This window comes from Acanthaster planci, linkage group LG01 (assembly GCF_054643075.1).
Source record: "Acanthaster planci isolate LZ-2023a linkage group LG01, COTS_SCS, whole genome shotgun sequence".
Taxonomy (NCBI): Eukaryota; Metazoa; Echinodermata; class Asteroidea; order Valvatida; family Acanthasteridae; genus Acanthaster; species Acanthaster planci.
In genome coordinates this window covers 5,773,515-5,794,233 of record NC_141777.1, presented here as the reverse complement: position 1 = coordinate 5,794,233, position 20,719 = coordinate 5,773,515, and the positions used below count along the sequence as shown (strand labels likewise).

General features: G+C 41.2%; 1 protein-coding gene across 6 annotated transcripts in view; it reads left to right on the top strand.

Annotated features, from left to right (window-relative positions):
* Positions 1-20,719, top strand: part of LOC110981942 (muscle-specific protein 300 kDa-like) — a 160,665-nt gene that overhangs the window by 110,906 nt on the left and 29,040 nt on the right. For all 6 annotated transcript variants that reach the window (XM_087145834.1, XM_087145836.1, XM_087145825.1 and 3 more), the window contains 17 exons: positions 4,624-4,782; positions 4,925-5,137; positions 5,833-5,943; positions 8,427-8,621; positions 9,569-9,694; positions 10,276-10,578; positions 11,187-11,513; positions 11,816-12,004; positions 12,392-12,529; positions 13,070-13,402; positions 14,569-14,877; positions 15,832-15,965; positions 16,895-17,120; positions 17,771-17,899; positions 18,508-18,705; positions 19,163-19,465; positions 20,197-20,390. In XM_087145834.1, the coding sequence (XP_087001960.1) occupies positions 4,624-4,782; positions 4,925-5,137; positions 5,833-5,943; positions 8,427-8,621; positions 9,569-9,694; positions 10,276-10,578; positions 11,187-11,513; positions 11,816-12,004; positions 12,392-12,529; positions 13,070-13,402; positions 14,569-14,877; positions 15,832-15,965; positions 16,895-17,120; positions 17,771-17,899; positions 18,508-18,705; positions 19,163-19,465; positions 20,197-20,390 (3,587 nt within the window). The remainder of the gene's footprint in view (positions 1-4,623; positions 4,783-4,924; positions 5,138-5,832; positions 5,944-8,426; positions 8,622-9,568; positions 9,695-10,275; positions 10,579-11,186; positions 11,514-11,815; positions 12,005-12,391; positions 12,530-13,069; positions 13,403-14,568; positions 14,878-15,831; positions 15,966-16,894; positions 17,121-17,770; positions 17,900-18,507; positions 18,706-19,162; positions 19,466-20,196; positions 20,391-20,719) is intronic.

Sequence of the window (20,719 nt, the reverse complement as noted above, 5' to 3'; positions counted from 1 at the left end):
TTGTTACCAGTGGCTTTGTCTTTTTTATCGTAACAGAAGCAAATCCTCACACAGTAAATTGTGAGTGGCATTTTTCAGTCATTCATTTCTTCCATTGTTCACACTTCCATTATGTCAGACTTCCCGTTCTATCAGAAGCAACAAGAAAAGTTGAATAAGGAAAAACTACACGATGTGTATGTGTACGTAGCACACAAATAATACAGTACTTAACAAATAAAAAATAGACATACATCAGCACTAAAATATGACAAAGGAAACAAGAGCAAGCATAAAAAGAGTCAGGAAAGACTAAATAAATTAACATTAAAAATTACTAATTATGTGATCAGAATAAAAACATCAGCGCTAAAATATGACAAAGGAAACAAGAGCAAGCATAAAAAGAGTCAGGAAAGACTAAATAAATTAATATTAAAAATACTAATTATGTGATCAGAATAAAAACATCACACTAGGTAATGAGTAAGACCATACTCAAAGATAAAATAAAAAACTCATTTATCAACCTGGTGATAGATAGAACACTGCTATTTTGGTACCTCCTGGTTCTACATCTCACCCTTGTGAGAAGATGGGAGTTTCTGAGATTTCTGGGAGGAGGAAGCCAATCATGAAATTTATTAGAATTGAGGAGTGATGTGCAAAGTTTAACGTCGGCATTTCCAGTCTTTTGGATAGCGGAGGGATATCCAGTTCATTACAAATCTCTTCATACGAGTGGTTCCTGCAGTGATCATAAGTGAGGATAACCCAAAACACTTTCCTCTGGAGAGGCATATTCAACAATGGGCTTAATACATGTAGACACAGTTCTAAGGTCACACAAGGGTATATTTCAATGCTTCAGTTGTCTTAGAAAATATAGTTTAAGGTTAAATGATCTTCACACACTGTTAAACTGGGCATCCCACTTGATATTGGCTTAGGCATGTATGGCCCAGAGGTTTACTGCAACTCTTTTGATGAAGAGATGAGTGTCTGATATGTAAGACTTGTTTTACAGGATTCCGTTAGAAGCAAATAGTAATGACATTGCACTTATTTTGATTAACATGATATTGTTGTTCGACCCATGTTTGAGGCAATCTACTTCCTGTTGCATGATAGTTTGCTTCACCAACATTATCAAGTGGCAAAAAGGTGCCATGTCATTGACATATTTGTTTTGAGTATCTCTAGGGTTAACAGGTTGGTGTCATCAATCATTGCTGGAAATGAGATTGGTCCTATTCTTGTGCTCTGCGGGACACCTGCATTATTAGTTACCCAGGCAGATAAGGTTCCACCGAATCGGATGCAGTGTTAGCGGTGAGAAAGGAAACTGCATATGGGGGGGGGGGAGAATAATGCAGGGTCTGATGCCTAGCCTTAAAAACTTGTCCACACTCAGCTGATGGCTTACTGTCAAAAGTCTTTGAAAAATCAGTTGCAACAACTACAGATATCTTAGGTTTGTCAGTTTCTCTATACGGCTCATCAAGCAATTTAATAAGGCAATGAGCAGTTGCAGATCCCTTTCATGGACCAAACTGATAATAGTTGTCTAGTGAAGGAGTAATGTTATCAACTATCCAATTAACAACAAAATCATCAACAACTTTTGCAAAGATACAAGCTAAAGCAATGGGCTTAACTGTGCGATATTCAGGGGGTGTGACTTAGGGACTGAAACAACAATGGCTTTTTTCATATATCAGGAACCACGCCATCTCGTAGAGAATGTTTGAAAATCTCTGCTAAAGGAAAGCAAACTTCACAGTCAAATTCCTTGATCAGGCGAGGGGGAACCATGACCTTTTGCTACAGTTCAGTTTCTTAAGGCTCATGTGTACATCTGCTGGTGATATTATGAGAGGCGGCTCGATGGCAGGTATTAAATAAGCAGGAAGGGAGCTGGGATCACTGCAGGGATGTTGTCAGCTACTGAGATAAACAACAATTGATCTCATTCGCAGTTTCAAATGGTGTGGACCTAGATGAGACAAATGCAGGGAAAAATATGCCCGGTCATTCTCTTGATCTGTTGATGTCATTGGCCTAGGTTGGATTGTTAGAGCCTGGTGACACTCCAAGTATAAATGATGTGTTTGGCACACTTGATAAGTCAGGATAACTTTATTACGCAACAGTCTCCACAATGAGAGTTTGCTAGTTGAGAAAGTCCTTTGGCATTTTACAGTCAGTGCTTTCATTTGAGGAGAATTCCAAGGTTAGTCCCTGCTATGAGCCGAAGCCATCTTGGTTGGAAAATGTTAATCAGTGGTGTCCGACCATGTTTAGTAGAAAGCTGTTGCGTTGGAGTTTGGGGATGTAGCTAACTTGACCTCAGTCCACTCATAATTACAGATCCATTTGTCAGGAGATGACTAGAGTCCCTGTTGGGCTGGATGATTCTTTTATAGATGTGATTACTCCTTTTTACAGGAACAACTGGTTGCCATACTAGTACAGTATTGTGGTCGTTCAATCTCAATAGAGATGCAGACTGCAGCTCTTGATAATGGCGGTGAATGTTTGTGAAAATTTTATCAAAAATAGCTTGACATGTAGTTGGAGTATTGAGGACTTGCACCAGGCCTGTAAGTCAGCATATTTGATCAGTGCCTAACTTGTTAAAGTCAACAAGAAGTATTACACCAGCACCAGGACACTGCGTCTGTAGGGAATTCAGTGTTGTTGATAAATTTCAATAAGTAAAGTGTTACAGGGAGATGGGGGGAGGGGAGATGTGAGTGACACACACAGTGTGAGACCTGTGATGGCGGGTAGCAAACGTGGAGGGTGTAAAACCCATGATGGAGCATGGTAAACATAGAGGATGCGAGACCTGTGATGGAGCATGGTAAATGTGGAGGGTGAACTCAAACCTGCAAAGCTCTCTGTTTCTGCAGGAATGTGAAGGCCAGTCCTCCAGTGATAATGAGAGGCAAAATCCTTAGGATCCCCGGTGAAATCAGTACAAATCTCATCAGCACAGGTTGCTGGATAATTAATAATATATAGTAAATGTACAAAGCACTAATAATCCTTAAAAAACGTAAAACATGGTGACAACAGAGACAGTGTCGCAGCATCGTCCAGTCACGCTAACAACCACAAACAACAATTGGCGCCGCATGTGCCATGGCAAGTGCCAAGATACATGTACATTGTTTGGGAACACATCCCTTGGCCAGGTCCCTTACCACTTGGCCATTCATGTAACATGAAAAGTGCCAAGATACTAATGTTCAGGAACACATCCCTTGACCAAACCTCTTACCACTTGGCCATTCATGTGCCATTAAAAAGTACCAGGATGTTACTGGTTAGGAGCATACCTTAACCAAATCCCTTGTTAGCTTTGGCAAAAATAGATTTAACGTGAATTCAACAACACTTGTTATCCATTTGTCAACCTGGTAGTCTTTTGATCCAAGGTGGGAAGTTGTTCACTAAATCCTACAGGCAGGAGACTAAACAAACATCCATAGTGACATTTTTGAATATAAACAGACTTCAAAATCCATCCACTAGCACATCTGTAACCAATGTTCATTGGTGAAACCTTTCTGGCTAGGCATCACTAGGTCAAGGCTTAGATCCATAGGGATCCGTTGTGTCTATTTTAAGGTCTTAAAACCACTGGTTGCTGCCAAACAGGTGGGGAAAAGGGAGCAATGGGTTGTGGTTAAGAGTAAAGAAGTGAGGCCAGGTGATTGGTTTTTTTTTTTACTATGCTGAAGGTTTATGTATAATTTGATGCATAAAGTGCAGCGACAGTGCCATGTTTACTGCGGAGGAGATGTACATATAACTCTTACATTTTGAAAACTGTATTTGACATGACCTGTGATACAGCATTTTTTTTGTGGGAACTGTTCCGATTTTAGGCATTATTTTTTTGAAATGTATTTCAAGATGAGAAAATAAAAATTGTTGCGACAATTTTGAAATACTTATTCCTATCAATGAAATTTTTAACAAAACCATTTTTTTAGCCTCTTTGTATTGATGTTTTTATGTTGATAAGCAGTTTGTCTTGTGCTAAGATTGCTAACGTTGATCATGGAGTGAAATCAGCATTTACAATTTGTTGGTTGTATTTGGTTTGTTGGCTGATTTGTCAGGTAACAAGTTCGTTTGTTTTGTCTTTTTGAAAATTAAATGAAGAGACATAAGAGAGTCTACATTTATGCTAAAAATTGACAGCACATAGTGATCGTTTTAGATTTAAAATAAGCATAAGACTGTATGAGGTAATTGCTGTAACAACCTCAGTGATGAAGAAACCCGTATTTTTACACTTTGGTGTTCTCCAGTTGAGAAGTATAAAAATTCCTTGCTACATGTATCCACATTGTGGCTATCATGATAGTATAGCTTTGGACTAAGATGAATTTGTGCTGGTACTTATCACATTGCTATCAAAGGGCCAATGGCAAAATGGCCACCAGCAAGATTACAATTGTTTCACATTCTGATGTTTGAGCATATTAAGTTTCAACTAGTATTTTGCATTTTTGGGGGGCACCAGTACGGTGGCTGCAAATACCTGTGATGGTAAGGGTATCTAGATACATTCAGAGTGAGAGTTCTTCCTGTGGATGATTGTGATGTTTGACCATGTGCCCTCCATAGGTTGAAGACCAACAGACCAGACTAGAGCAGGCCTATGAGTTCCAGTCGGCCTACCAGACAGCTCTGCAGAATGTCTCCAGTTGGCTTGACAATGTGCAGCTGAAGCTTTTCTCATCCAGTTGGCAGAAGGATACACAAGCTCAGCTGGATGATCACTCCGTAAGGATTTTTCAAGTGTTTTAAATTCGGACAGCACATTTCTGGCAAAGTCAAAAATAGGTACAGTGTTTACACAGACATTTTGTGTATTTTACCAGATTTGACAAATTCCAAATTTTGCAACATTTGTTTCCCCCGCCAGGCCCTTCAAGATGAAATCCACACCTTCCAAGACCAGCTGGAGGTCATGAACGAGTCTTGCCAAGCCGTCCTCCTCGAAGCCAACGAAGAGAATCGGCAGCTGATCCAACAAGCATTGGCGGACCTCAACTTGCGCATGTCCACACTGGAAACAGAGGCCCAACAACGGGAACAAGAACTCAGGGAGAAGAATAAGAGACAGAAAGCCTTCCAGGTACGGTAGAAAGAACAGTCACCGCACTTATCTTGTTCTGTGCCTGAGTTCTGTCTGCAACTGCTTGTTTGCACTTTAACCAATGTGCGTGGATGCTCCAGTGGAGGGTTTTGCACACTACAGGAAGTTGATAATTTTCTCCACATTTTAGTGGCTGTGATAGTATTGTTGGAAGGTTGCGAACAAATTTAAATTTCTGTCTGGGAAGGTTTACGTTATTGAGCTTTACTCATTAGATTTAATTGAGTAAAACTAACAGAAATTGTTGTCAATCTGACAAAGTTGAGAACATTGACAAAATTGACAAATCCTGTGCGGACAGCTGGTGAACTGTTGTGTTTTTCAGGTGTTGAACGTTGATTACCAGGTCAGTTTTTTATCACTCAAAAGTCTCTATAGCCATTGTAATGTAAATCTTACATTTTGATCACATGAATGAGTCAGTGGTTACCTGTACGACCCCTGTTGTCCCCTGTACACGTGCCCGTACAATACTGCCTATACATGTAGGACATCGGATATGCAAAATGGACGACTTGATTATCGAGAAAACATGCTTTCCCTGAAACCCTATCCAGTTTCTCGTTTTCATGTCCGTTGGAGGGTGCCACTGTGTGGATTAGAATATTTTATTCCTTCATTCAGAGACTGTCTCGTTAAAACTTTCTTTATTGTTCATCTCTTTTTTCCCTCAGGATGATGCGCAGATCTTCCAGAGTTGGTTGACTGATGCCAAGAAGCGACTGACCAGCCAAGATGAATCAGATAGTGTGGCGGCATTAGAAGACAAGATCAACTATAACCAGGTAAGATGGTGCAAGGAGTCAACGGTGAAGTCTTGTCCAGATTACCATTAAAGGTTACTTACTCCTTGTTGGTGTCCATTAGTTTTCTGTTATCCCGTTATGACAGCAATTTCATGTAACTTTGTGTGTGTCTTTATGCTGCTTTCAGTTTATGTGACATGTGAATTTCTCTTTCTTTCTTTGAAAATGCCATTGATACCATTGCATTGTTATTGAAGTGTTGCATAAATTATATATTTACCTTTGTCATTGTCAGGGGACAATACGGCTGTTTCACCAAAGTGCGTCACCAAGAGTTTGCAATGTGTTGGCCAATCACAATGCGCGAAATTCGTCGACCCAATGCGCGTTTAGAAAGGGTTGACAAATTTCGCGTGTTATGATTGGCCAAGGTGTTGCAAACACTAGGTGGCACACTATTGTGAATCGCCCGTATTAGAAATGTCTGGGTCTGTATAATGTGTGGTAGTCTGGACCCCCTCAATGTATTAAACACATTTCCATGAAAGTTGGTTAAACCAAAAGCTCTTATGGGAATAAATCTGAGGTTGCCTTTCCATTTGACATTTCTTCCTTTGTTAAAATGGCATAGCCATTATGTTTCCACGTGAATATGGACCATGTTAAGTTTGTTGAAAACGAGTGAATGCTCGAAAGTGTCTCTGATAAGCATTTTCAGTGTCCAGGCACATCTTGCCGCAACCCAGACTGATTGGCTCACGAGACCTACGGCTCACCCCAGAAGGTCATGTATTTCCATTGACAGCCAATGCCAAGTGAAACTTAGGTTTGTAAGGTCGCTTGCCTGAGACAGACTGCCGTTTGTGTATGTGACTGCTTATAACTGTGTCTCAATATGCCTTTGTTACCAATTGTGAACAGGATCTACAAAGACAAATCCAGGTTAGCCATTGTGGGGAATTTCTACTTCCTGCTTGCCCTCTTGGATGCTTGACAGTGCATTGATTATGATTGATTGTTGTAAAAAGTACCCCGACTCATGTTTGCTTGTAGTATGGTTCACCAATCAATGTTGGTTTTTCTGTAAGAAAACCAACTAGGAATTAATGTAAACGATCTGACATCTTCAGCGGTGATTTAATAAAAAAAATGGAGCTCTAACTATGCCTGCACCTCAAGTTTTGCTTGTATTTTGAGGCAACATTTCTGGCAAGAATCTTAATACCTCTTGGATGAAGGAAATTGAATTAATCTGCACAGTTTGTAATGAGTTGGGTCCATTCTGCATGGTGCATGTCATTTTTTTACTTAGTTATTTACGCATGGTTAACTTGTGCGTTTAGGAAATTTTTTCTAAGGTTCGATATTAATGGCAAATTATGTTATGGATATCTTGCATGGAGACAAAACTGAGTACATTTGGCAACTACGTAATTCACAAGATGGGGCTTACAAGGGCATACTTACTTATGCTCATGCTTAGTGTATATAGAAGTAAGGATTCCCTCAAATCTTGGAGCTCTTAAAATCTTCAAATTAGTATGGCACTTTGTTGTTTTAATCTTTGCTGGAAGAGTTTAGAAGTACAAAGCGTTAATAGCTACAAGTTCTGGTACAGTCAGGTCTACCCCCCTCTTCCATCCCTAGTTTTGGCCCACCTGCTACGTTTCTCTCTACCCTCTTTAAGAATGAAACTGTGTATTCTTATTTATTTATTTATTCACCACACCCAACAACGGAAGAACCGCCACTTAGAGGAATGGTATCAATTAACAAAAGTATTAAAAAGACTATTTACAATTAAATACTAAAATTACTAAAAATTAAAAATTATACATACATAAATAAAGCATTCAAAAACAATAAAAAAAACAAAACAAGGTAAAACTAAAGTAGAATAGAATAGATAAAAAAGGCAATATAAGAATAGACGTCAAATACATGTTGACATACACAGAAATTGTACATAAAAAGATCTTAGTCTAGAAATGCTTGCTTAACCTGTTTTTATAGAGTATTCAGTCCCGTACATCAACTGTCACACCATTCCATCAACCCTTCTTGCTCTTTGAATGATACAAGAAGAACGGAAAAGTTTGTTTGATGTTTTAGGCTAGTGTTGGGGTATCCTATTTCTTCTGCCCCCCCCCAAGTGTTGGAGAGGCCCCCCCTCCCACTGTGTCACATGGCACCCTTAGTCACTGTCTTGTCTTTGGGCAGGACTGTTAAGGTTTGCATTGTGAAGGTATGGGCAAATGTAGCCCCTAAGTGAATGTTATGAACACAAATAATTCTGAGTATAAAAACTTGGTTTTGACGGTTACTAATAAGGAGATGTTTTTACATGCATCTTTAATTTGTTTTTGTTCCTTTCTTGCATTGTATTAGATCAGCACGTTCTGATGAGCTAGCAAATTTCTTATCCATTTTTCTTCAAACTCCATTTTTCAGCTAACTGAATGAAAAGACCAAAGTTTTGCCTCAAAGTTTTGATTGAAGTCTATAAATCCTCTCTTTCACAGCAACTAGAAAATGAAATCCAGCAGAATGAGGCCAGACTTCGTGACGTGGTTGAGAAGGGTGACCAGCTGTTGAGCCTGGATCCGCAGAGCCCTGCCGTAGGGAATGAAGTGAGCATGCTGCAAACTGGCTGGGAGGACCTCTACCGTCAGGCTGGGACCAGGAGAAGACGTCTCAACAAAGCTAAGATACTCCAGGTGAGTGTAGAGGAGATTTGAACCAGTGTCACTGGCTTGATTCTGGCTTGTGCGAAGGACTGTGAGGGAAAAGCCTCAAGCCATGGGTCACTAAGGTTGAGTCATGGCTCACTTGACAATGATGACATTGTGGGTGTGGTCTTCTATGCTGACTAGACTCATTGAAGGTGGCTGTTTTATGGCCGGTTGGTTAGATTATTAATATCAGACTGCTTATTGGTTCCAGAGATGGTAGCTTGCTTGTAGGATGGTGGTTTTGTCTGGCTGGTGGGTAGCAAGGCTATTTAGTTAGCTGGTCTGCTAGCTTATCAGCTGGCTTGCTAGTTAGCTGGTTACTGGGCTTGTTTTCTGGATGATTACCTGACTGGCTGATGAGCTGGTTACTGGCACGTTTTGCTGGCTGATTAATTGGCTGACAAGTTTCGTGGGTACTGGCTGATATTTTGGCTGATGAGCTAGTTATTTGCTGGTTTTCTGGCTGACTAATTAGGTAATTACTGGCTGATTTTCTGGCTTATTAACTGTTTAGCTGGCTGACTAGTTTTGATAGCTGGTTACTGGCTGATAAATTGGCTGACTCATAAACTTGTTCGCGAGCCCCATTTCTAGTGGTTAGTACTTAGAGGCTTCTTCCCTCCCCTCCAAGCTAACTCTTAGTCACTGTTTGATTTCAGCTTTTCTGCCGTGGTCTTTTCTGACATGTGGGCATGTTAATGTCATGATCAAGTAGTATATATGAATATCCAAAAAGTGAGCAGATTTATTTTACCATAAGCAGATTTTCATTAACTGTTTTGTTCTGGTAATGTCATTTTTTGAATTGTTGACCATTCAGTCAGTGCATTTTACTGGTTTGCCCTTTATTTCTACCCTCGTCGGTTCTTGTCTATTCACGAGGAAAAAAAATCTTTAATCCCTTCACCTGTGATTGTATTCTCAAACTTCAGGAGCAGTACCATAAAATCCTTCAGGATTACATGGAGTTTCTTGATATGGCGGAGCAGAAGCTGAGCAGGGATGACGTCATGGCCACTGATGCACGCAATCTCAGGGAACAACTAGAAAAACACAAAGTAGGTGTTTGAATATCCGTCGCCCCGCCTTTTGACTGTGTGCCAGTTTTCCTTGTAGTTTAATTGTTGTACTCATTAAATAGAAGAAGTATCTACTTAATTATTGCCAGTTTTGATGTTCTTTAAATGGAATTTTCAGAAGAAAGCATTTTCAATCGGAGGGCCAGGCAAGCAGAATCTTTTGTTTTTTTCTTTTGCTGCTGAATCATTATGGAAGAAAAGACTTTTTCTTTGTGATCTCGAAAGTGTATCTCTTGGGTAAAAATGACAGATTTAAGAAAATAAATGTAGTTTTTCTGTACAGAATTGTTTCAAACTCTATAATCATTTTTAGTTCATAACACACGATGTGGGTTTGATTTAAAGAAAGCAAAGTCTTTGCTGGAAAAATCTCATTCTGAGCCTTCTTGCTATTGCAGAAAATTGCACCTTACCGAAAAGTTGTGTGAAAAATCTCACTGAAATTGGAAGGTTGAGGACTGTTAGGGTTAAAATGAACACTTTGACCATGATCTTCACACATTGTGTCAGATATATGTGTTGATGAAGTAGTTACCAACTGCAACCCTACTTATCAACAGGAATTCTTCAGCGACCTGGGCACCCACCACCTTACCATTGAGTCCATCGCCCAGAAGGCTGACCCCTCCACCCAGGAGCTCTTTGCCAGCCAGCGGTCACTGCTGGACCAGCGCAGCCACGCCATCCAGGCCAAGGCCACTGTCCGAGGCCAGATGCTGGAGAGACTGGTGACCGACTGGGACCAGCTGGAGAAGAGCCTGGAGGAGTTGAGGAGCTGGCTGGGTCACGTGGAGGCCCAGCTGCCCAGCAGCATTGATGATGCCACGCAGGAGAGCGTACAGAAGGGAATTCACAAATATCAAGTCAGTTGCAAACTTCCTGCTATCTTCTCACTAGCTTCTACATATCGTTTCATAATTGTCATTTTTCCCATGAGCAAGTCTTAATTGTCGATGGGTCTTTTCTGAGACCCCTCTAACTGTTTCAGCATCTTAATCCCTTCAAAATGTCTGTTCTTTTGCGCAGGAGCTTAAATCCATGCGGTGTATAGAATTGATTCGACCTAACAAATTCATTGAGATCACTGGCATGATTTTTAACGCCTTATCAATTATTCTGTTATTCTGTTCTGTTGTTTCATGTAATTTTTTTATTTGGCATTATAAATTTGAATATTTATGATACACATTGATTCTTTACATGTTTGACTTGTTTAAAATGATGAATTTGCGATTAAATACATGGCAATTTTAGATTCATACAAGTATTTTGTACATGTTGCTTTTCTTACACCACCTAATATAAAACAGTACTTAATTCCCAATCGTTTAAAAGTACCGAGTAGGATTGGATTTCATTGATTTTTTAGGTAGTTCAGTAATAATCTTGTGACTTGGTTATTAAAGTTTCAAAGAATTTAGGTGTCAGTGAGAGTTTTACTGAAAGCTATTATATTCCCCTTCAAATCCAGGCAATGACCAACCTTCTGAGTGACCGTAAACCCACCCTCCAGCAAGTGCTGAATCGTGGCCAGGCCCTGCTGAAGAACGTCACCTCCTCCAAGCTGGACAACCAACTCCTGGACCTGTCGGAGAAGTGGGCCACGGTGCAGTCCAAGATCAGCCAGGAGCTGGCCCTGTTGAGCGGCCTTCTCCAGGAGTGGAAGGCCTTCAACCAGGAATCAGCCAGCTTCCTGCCCTGGCTGAGGGACGCCAACAAGGAGCTCCTGGAGTGGGGCAAGAAGGATCAGCAGCCGCAGGAAGTGGGAGCCATGGTGGCACGTCTGGAGAAGTTTATGGTGAGTCCTGTAATCACTGACGCTACAGGAATTACTAAAGAGAAAGGTAGTCCAACAGATGCAGTGGAAGGCCACTGTAACAAATATGAGACCACAAAAAGTTTGTTGGCGCTGTGTAGAATAATGGATTGTTGTGTGTTACCACTTAAGAGAGCTCCACCAGGGGCACACCATGTATGTTCACTGGTTTGCACACGTACAGCAAGGTATACTGGTTTATAGCATCTATTCTGAACAGATTTTTTGTTCAGTATTGTTCCTGAAAAAGGTAAATCATTCACAGTATTCCATATTGTTTATAGGCTTTCCGTAAGGACATCGATGGCCACTTGCCACTCAAGGAGTCAGTCTGCAACCACGGCCAGCAGCTGTTGAAAGTCAAGAAGCTCCACACTCAGCCAATCACAGAGAAGCTGCGGCTAATTGACAGCCAATGGAGTGACCTGCAGAATGAGCTGCCCCACGTACAGGAAGAGTTGCATCAAATGCAGGTCTGTGACACTTGAAATTATGGCATAAAGGATTTGGGCGATAATGCTAATAGAGACTTATCTTCTGATTTCACAGACTACCCCCATGGACCGTAGTTTCCTGATTATTTTGATTAGGCTGGACTTGATTGCCAGTTTCAGTAACAAAGGCACCAGAGAGAGCATTACACATGATATTGCTCAAAGACCTCAGGAACAAACCTGATAGGGTGGACCACCTTGGATCTGAGCAATTTTCAGGTCACAGAGGAACAGAAAATTTATCCAGCTGTTAAGATTTATTGTGTTCGGAATTGTGGATGACAAGGAGGCTTGATGTACTTCCACACGCATCAAGAAGATTTGAAAGTCAGTTTTTAGTACTTGCTTATGCTTTCTTGGTTTCAGATGGAGCTCTTGCCATCTAGACAAGCCCTGAATGAGCTGATGTTGTGGATGGATGCCCTGGAACGGATGCTAGACGACCACAAGGAGAAGACTTACTCCAGCTCAAATGAGGTGGATGCCATGATGCAGATATATAGAGTAAGTAGAGATGTCTTTCAGTTGGTCTTTTTACCTTTTCTTATAGCTTTTCATTGTGCTTGTGTCTTTGTGCCGATCTGTTGCTGTAGCCATCCTGTCTGTGGCTTTATTAGTTGTTTGTCTGGCCTTCCTTAACCAATTTCTGTTTTTACTACTAGTCACAGTTTCTCTATTTAGTGGTTTATTCATTTACCCTCTCTTCTTTCTTTTTTTGTATCCTAATAATTTTTATTGGTTTCTGCATTATTTTATTTTTATTTAACTCTTTGCTGTTGGTTTAACCCTTATCCTGAATAACATTTTCATTTTCAAGGTCTTTACTAAACGTTACTTCTCTTGATTTTCATATTCTTGATAGTGGATAATTAATCAATTAAGCTTTTGGCCTCAACTTAAATTTTTTTTAATTCGACCCCATTTATTTACAAGGACCATATACTTATGTGCAAGCATTGAAGTATTTTGGAATGTGCGATAAGAAAGAGGATCAAATTGGTGAACTTCAAGTTTAATTGGATGTGAATGCCTTTACCGCAACAGGGTTACAAGATCGACCTGTCTACAAAGCTGTTGACTGTGGAGTTTGTCAACCAGTCTATGCTCCACATGAGCCAGGACCTGGAGTCCAAACGCGAGGACAAGACAGACTTTGCCGAGCGGCTGGGCGCCATGAACCAACGCTGGGAGACCCTCAACGTTTCTGTGACTGAAGTGGTTAAGCGCCTGGACTCCCTCCAGCAGGACTGGCTGGAGTGGGAGCGGCAGGTCAGGGAGCTGACCACCTGGCTTGACAAACAGGAGGCCAAGCTGAGAAAATGCGAGGGAAAGGTTGGACATGAGACAAGCGTAGAACAAGCCGTCAAGATGTGCCAGGTTAGTGTAAGGCCATTTCCAAGTTACTTGTTTGTGGCTTGAAATGACGATTCCATGTGAAGTGGCTACAGGGCATAGACTCGTGTGTAATTTCAATTCACAATCAAGTAATTGTGACATAGCCTATGGACCGATTGTGCCCATTAAGTCACGTGACCTGTAATTGGCGTCCTTCCAAAGCAAAGTGCGTCATAGGTGTCATTTACCAAAAATAAAGCTGACGGTCGGTATAGTACTCAGACTACTGATGTGCTGAGCACTATACCAAAAATTGGTACTATTTTTGGCAAACAACACTGATGACACACTTTGTTATGGAAGGACGCAATGTTTGTTGATGTTTGATACCCACTGTAGTTCACATGACTTAGCTGGTGCCAATAGACTCTTGCCACTTGTTCAGCCTTATTGATACCATTATGGATGTAGTAATCGTGGCATTTCAATACCATAGACAAGTTTGTGACCATTGATTGTGGCCCTAGCTCATGGTAGTAAACATTATGACACCCTTGTGGAGAACCACTGTTCTGTGGCAGTCACTCAATACAAAACCCAACATAATGCTTTCTGCCATTGAAGGGAGCCATCAGAAGTGTCCCGTAAATGTTTCTTGATGCACTTCATTACAGTGAATTTATATATAACCTGGTTACCTTTTTTCAGTTTCAAAATGTACAAATGCGAAATGGTTTCCAAATAAATAGGCAAATGGTGCGACCGACATTTTGAAACCAAATTAAAGTTTGTAAACGAACCTCCTGGTTGTAAGGTACTCGTGATGACAGCATTGAATACAAGCTGTGTACATTCCAATAGTGTGCACACAAGATTGTACATTGGATTAGTTTATATTGAATCATAGATGATAAGTTAGATACATAAGCTCAAGACAGTGTAAGCTGGCCTGGTGCTTGGCGATTGACCTGGGTAATTTGTCCATGTCCTACGATGTACAATTTCACTGAACAACACCTCCTGTTCCAAAGTATTTATCAGGACACAACGCAAAAGAGCAAACAATTTGAAATAAATTTAAATTAGCTTGAAATAGTAATTCATTAGACACAAAACACATCCAAGAACTTACTTCTGAGTAGAGGCAAAAATTGCTTCTTTTTCAGCAACTTTCATTCAATTATCGGTTTCACCCCTTCCACCCTCAGACGATGGAAGACTCGATCGACTCAAAGCAGTCAGACATCACCAAGATCCAGCAGACGGGCCAGACCTTGGCCCCGCCGGAGACAGTCCTCTGCACCGTGCAAGACCTGGAGCAGTCCAGGGACGGCCTGACCATCCTCCTCAAGGAGGTGCGAGCCCTGCTGATCACTGCACTGGAGCAGTGGCGGATGTACCACGAGTGCCTGCAGGCCGTCTCTGCATCCCTGGGAAAGGCCGAGTACTGCATCAGTCGAGTTGGCATGGCAACGGGGACCCTGGATTCGCTAGAGTTTCAGTTAAACAAGTTTAAGGTGGGGTTTTGTGTTTGATGAGGGAACTGATAGTATGATGACTTGGTGTTTATCACAATGACTGTGGCATAAAATCCCTTGAGTCTACTGAATGTGGAACAGGTAGAAGATAATGCAGGGTCGGAAGTACTAATCCATATGTCCATGTACAAGGTCATTAAAAATTTTCCCTTTTTCTCACTTTACTTTGTATTTTGTTCCCCCCCCACATGCCTGAAAATACAACACAGGATGTCTATGTATTCCAGGTTTGCATGCTTGAGTTATGCTCCCAAAATCCAACCAAATTAAATGGCGCACATTTTGTACTAGTATGCACAGAGGTTTCCTGGTAGAGTGTTCCTGTTATCAAGTATGTTGGTTTGGTTTTTGTGCTGTGCGTATACAGTTGGATATCAACCAGGCACACTGAATTCTGACGTTAATTCTGAGCCTTTTGGTCTGTGTTATTTTCATTTTACTTTGAATGGTTAAAAAAAAAGTTCATTTGACACATAAACCTGAGCACATACTTCAATAGCACCCTGGATTTTTACTTTTTTTAGCGTAGCAGTGTGGTACTTATTTTGAACTTCAGCTTTCTTTCATTAGCGGTAGACTCAGTAGCCCATGAGTGTATTCCCATCTGTTCAAAATCTTGTCAACCAACACTTATGAGAGATTTTTCAGAAATTTCACCAAAATGAGATCAGTTGACACAAAGTCATTTGATATTTGGTAGTTGGCTTTAACAAATTCCTGATTTGTTTTTTACCTTTGACTTTAATGCAGTGTTCTTTCAGTATATTAGAAGTTCAGTTTTGGTTGACATTGTATTTACAGAACAGTGACTAACATCAACCCTAACCCCCAAGGTGCAGTGTTGATTGCATAAAACCTTGAATTTTGCCAACTAACCATTATTTTGTCAATAATGTAAATTTCCTTTTCCTGATTCCTCCCTTTACATTTCAGGACCTACAAGCAGAGTTCACAGGTCATAGAACACAACTGACCAACCTATGCAGATTAGCTGACCAATTAGGACTGGTATGCAAGTCATCCGTGTGTGAATCTCTTGACAGAACCGTCAATGACCTAACCACGAGGTACAGCATTCTCTATCATCTTTAGACCTTTATCATGGGGTAACCATCTTGCTTGTCTACCATTCAAACCGATGTTACCAAACTGAGGCTGGACGGGAGAATAATGTGCACCCTTTATCACTATGTGAAGTTGTATTACTATTGCCAATGGGTCTACAGGAAACAAGACAAAAATGGCAGCATCATGATAAAGGTCTACATATGTCTCCCTGAAAGATCTTAAGTTGTTACTGAGGTTTGTATGGCATTCTTCACCAACACAAATACTTGGGTTGCCATCCTAATCGAAATACTTGAACTCTAACCCCTAGGCCTTTTTACTAGGAACCATCCCCAATCCTCCAAAATCCTCCGATTTTCAACCTGAAAAAATTGTATTCAGCCTCAATCCTCCAAATCCTCCAATATTTCTTGAAAATGTTTTTTGGAGGTGTGCCTACTGCCTCAATCCTTCAAAATCCTCTGACAATTCCTGTGATTATGTTGAGGCAGTGTGAATGGTATTCTTGAGCTGTGCAGTTGATTCAAAAGAAATATCGGGGCTGAATTTGTGCTTGACAAAGCAAAAACAACACAAGGTCTTATCCATGACCTTTACGGATGGCATCCTTCGCAATCAGCCATGCACTTTTGCTATTTACCCTCAATCCTCCAAAATCCTCCATAACCACCCGAAGGATTTTGGAGTATTAAGGAAGGTTAGGGTTAATCTGTTAATTGGGGAACATGTTAGTCGCCATTTCTGACACAATTTTCCAAGTATTAAACTTACCAGTTGCAAGATTGTAACTAAATAGCAGTTGAAGAACATAGTCTGATACAGTGCAACCTTATCATTGGAAATAGACAGTGTTCTGTGGTCAACATTGCAGAAAATGATCCCTGAAATTACAGACAGATTATTTGGCAATTTTCAAACTGTATTTCAGGTGGAACAATGTGGATTACCAGCTGAGGGAGACAGTCACCAGTTTTGAGAAGTCCTGGTCTCTGTGGCACCAGTTTGAAGAAAGGCATGATGGGATTGAGGCATGGCTCATTGAGAAGGAGAATGAGTGCGAGTGTGCGATGGCAGTCCCAGAGGAATCAGACGTGGAGACGGATAGGGAGGCAGATAGGGTGACAGAGAGGGCAAAACAGGTGGAGACTTGCAAGGTTGGTTTCATTTTTAACCCCTGCAAACATTCTTGTCTAAAAACATCTTTAACCCTAACCCTCCTCAATTCTCCAACAGGTGAAGGATTGAGGAGGGTTAGGGCTAATCAGTCAGCAGTAAGCAGTTTGGCGATGGCATATTCACCGTGTCCAAACCAAATCGGGATTTGAAGCCAAATAATGGTGGGCTGGTCCCTACAACTGACCAACAGGGAACTGTGATGTTGTGTTCGAAAATGGGGCAGAAACCTTATTTATAATAGGCTTAATTAGTTTGCATTAGGTATCATTGATGTGATTTGGCTGGATTCCCAATCACGTCAAGCTGGTGCTCCATCAGTGGCTATAAGTGAACCATTCGTTCTTTGCCTGGTACCCAGGATGTACTCTGTGCATAGGTTATCAGAGAAAACGATGATTGCTCACTACTCCAACTTTGATGTAAGTGCAGCATCATCTCACCTTGGGCAATTTGGATTGGTTTTCATGATGTACAAAGCCCACTCCATAACTGTAAAATAGCTGGTGAAAAAGTTGGTGGTTAAAAAAAATAGTGTTTATGTTTTAGAAGTTATGTGTAAAATTATCGAAAGTGAATGGTTATGTTGGCAGTCAATCAAAAATGTACAATTTATGTTGTCTTCTCACAGAAACTTCTTGACGAGCTGAAATCCTTCCACGAAATTGATGCCTTACGTAACCTAGTGGACCAACTGACCAGGCACATGGACGGCACCACAGCCAACAACATTGCCTCCAGGAGACGGGTGCTATCCTTGGTAAGATTAATGTTCCTCCAATTCAGATTTTATTGACAACATCTGTTAGTTATGAACAATCGTGAAAAGTCATAAAACAGCACACACTCTTCACATCTCTGCAAAGTGCTGGATGCATTTGTTTAATTCCAGAAAACAATCAACTTCATCCTCATTCTGGAAATAGATCAGGCTGATCTATGCCCAGAATTATATTTTTCCCTTTAGTTGGCAAGATTAAGGCTTTGTTCAAAAGTTATAGCTATGGCTAAAAATAACGCAGGCTTTTTGAAAGCCACTTGCTAGCAGCTGCAGTTACTTCCCTTAGATATGTGCTACACCTAGCCAAGGACACGTCTTAAGTGTGTTGCTCGGATGTAGAGCCGCAGAAGGCCACACCTCATTGTCTGGATGACTTCTGGCACAGGGTCAGCTAAACATGTGTTACATGCAAGTGGGACCTGCATTGCTCATGTAGGTTTCCTTGGGAACTTGGCTGATCAGACCATTGGCGAGGTCAAGTTTTCTTGAAACACAGCAGCTTGAATACGATTTCAGAGGCTGCAAAGCATTTCATGTGCTGCCTTGTATGAGGTCAGGTGTCAAGTCTGTTCTCTTCTGTTCTCCAGAAACAAGACAACCTGTGCAAGGCCTTGAAGCGGTTCATCAAGACCCAGGAGGCAGACCTCAAGATGCAGCGTCAGCTAAGAGACAAGATACAGAAGCTCCTCTCCTGGCTGGAAGACGCCACTGACGTCATCAACATGGATGACCCCAACCGATCATCAGATGAGACCTCCATCAGGGAACGCATGGCTCAACTCAAGGTCAGATCCACAGGCAACACCCCATGAAACCAGTCAAATGATTCTCAAAGAAAACAGCCGTCAGTGTCACTTAAATATTTATCTGTTAATCTATCTTGAACTCCTGCAGCAAAAGTTATTTGACTTATTGTCCATTGCAGAGACTACCATACATGTTATGGCTAATCAGATCGTGAAAGCTTTTGAAACACTTGCTGAAATATTTTTAAAATACATCATTTTTTTCACCTACGTGGAGAACTTTTAAATTGTTGCTTTCCAAAATATTACCTGCATCAAGAGGATGTATATGTTTATGTTTGCTACGAAGGGGAAAATTTGTAAATGTTCGTTAGCTAAATGCATCATATTGTTCATTGAGGTGAAGTTGCGTGGTTAGTCTGTCCACTTTGATTAGTTAAGCGTCCTTGTTGTATATGGAAAGCGTATGTGAATTATCCATTCCTTGTCTTTGCAGGCTGTTATGGTGGAGTTCAGTGGGCGCCAGTCAGAGTTGAACTCCCTGAATGAGATGGGTTACCGGCTGAGTCTGAACCGCACCAACGCCGCCGACCTCTCCTCAGTCAACAACAAGTGGAACACCTCCTTTGGCCGTGTCTGTGAGAAGTACCGTCGCCTGCAGGGCGTGCTGTTGCAGCAGCAGAGCTTTGCCCAGAAGTGTACCGCTTGGAGTAACTTCATCGAGGAGACAGAGAAGAACCTGGCGGTGGTCATAGCTGGTAGCTACTTGGAGCTTCTAGATCAACAAAAAATATATGAGGTTGGAGCTTTAGCCTTTCCAAGTGTCCTCTTTTCTCATCCGTTGGTTATTTGTTTATTACATGTTTCGCTAATTAGGCCCTCATCAGTTTCAAAGACATACATACAAGGCTGAAATATGATGCTGATACAACTATGTGAATGGTGCCCATGTGTGGCTTCTGTTTTGGAGACTAATTAAGATCATGCCTGAAATTGGCTTCCAGAGCTATGGTGTGGTCCATGCTCTGTGTGTCTCAGTATATTTCCAGTGGATTGGAGACCTAGCTCTAGACAACAGATATGGATGCAGCCTTAGCCAGCATCCAAGCTCACAGTAATTCTGAAAGTACTAAACTAATACTAAAATTAGGAAGACCTCCCAGAGAGAAAACTTCTTGTTGGAGCTCTAAAAAGGAAGTGAAAGTAGGGACATAGTTTCTTGATTTTGTACTCAGTTTTTAATCATGGATTGTAGCCCACGAGAGATAAACAAAGAAAAGAAACATTTTGGTGTTTCATTCACAACTAGTGCACACGTGGGAATTTGTACAGAGAAGGAAGGTATTTGCTACACAATAGTTTTGGGCATTTCACATGGAAACATCTTGTGGATACCCAGAACCTGTTTGCTTCTTTACCCAAGGGACATGTTTTTGCTAGAAAACAAAACAACCTCACTTTGCCATATTAAGAGCCAATGTTGACAGCATAAATTGATATGGTTTCTATTGTATTATTCGCTTTCTTTAGGTATTTGAGTCAGACATCTTCAACCGCCAGCAAATCTTGTTTTCCATCATTAATGACGGTCAGCGCATGGTGCAAGACGGCGACCTGGACGACCCCGAGGAGTTCCAGCTCCAGCTGGACCAGCTCAGCGAACAGTGGCAGAGTGTCATCAGGCGGACAGCGGCGAAGAAGGACGACATCAACAAGAACATCAGGTCAGTTTCACAGTGTCATTTGGCACTTACTGCGTGCCTACGTCACCTCTTTTTCTGTTATTAACAGAGACTGAAGCACCATTTCTGGTCTTTGCACCCATGCTCAATTTCAGTTGAAATTTGTACTATACTCTACCCTGTCTCCATGGGTAAACCAGGCCTGATTTCCCGTAGCTGCTTGTCATAGAAGTTTGCTAAGCTCTAAAAACGTTTAATGAGCTAAAAGAGGTTACAGGTTTACAATTCTACAATGTATATTGCCAGTAACTGGTTCTCAGTTGATTTTTGGCTTAGCACATAATTTTGCCATTCTTCCTAGTGGCTCCCTG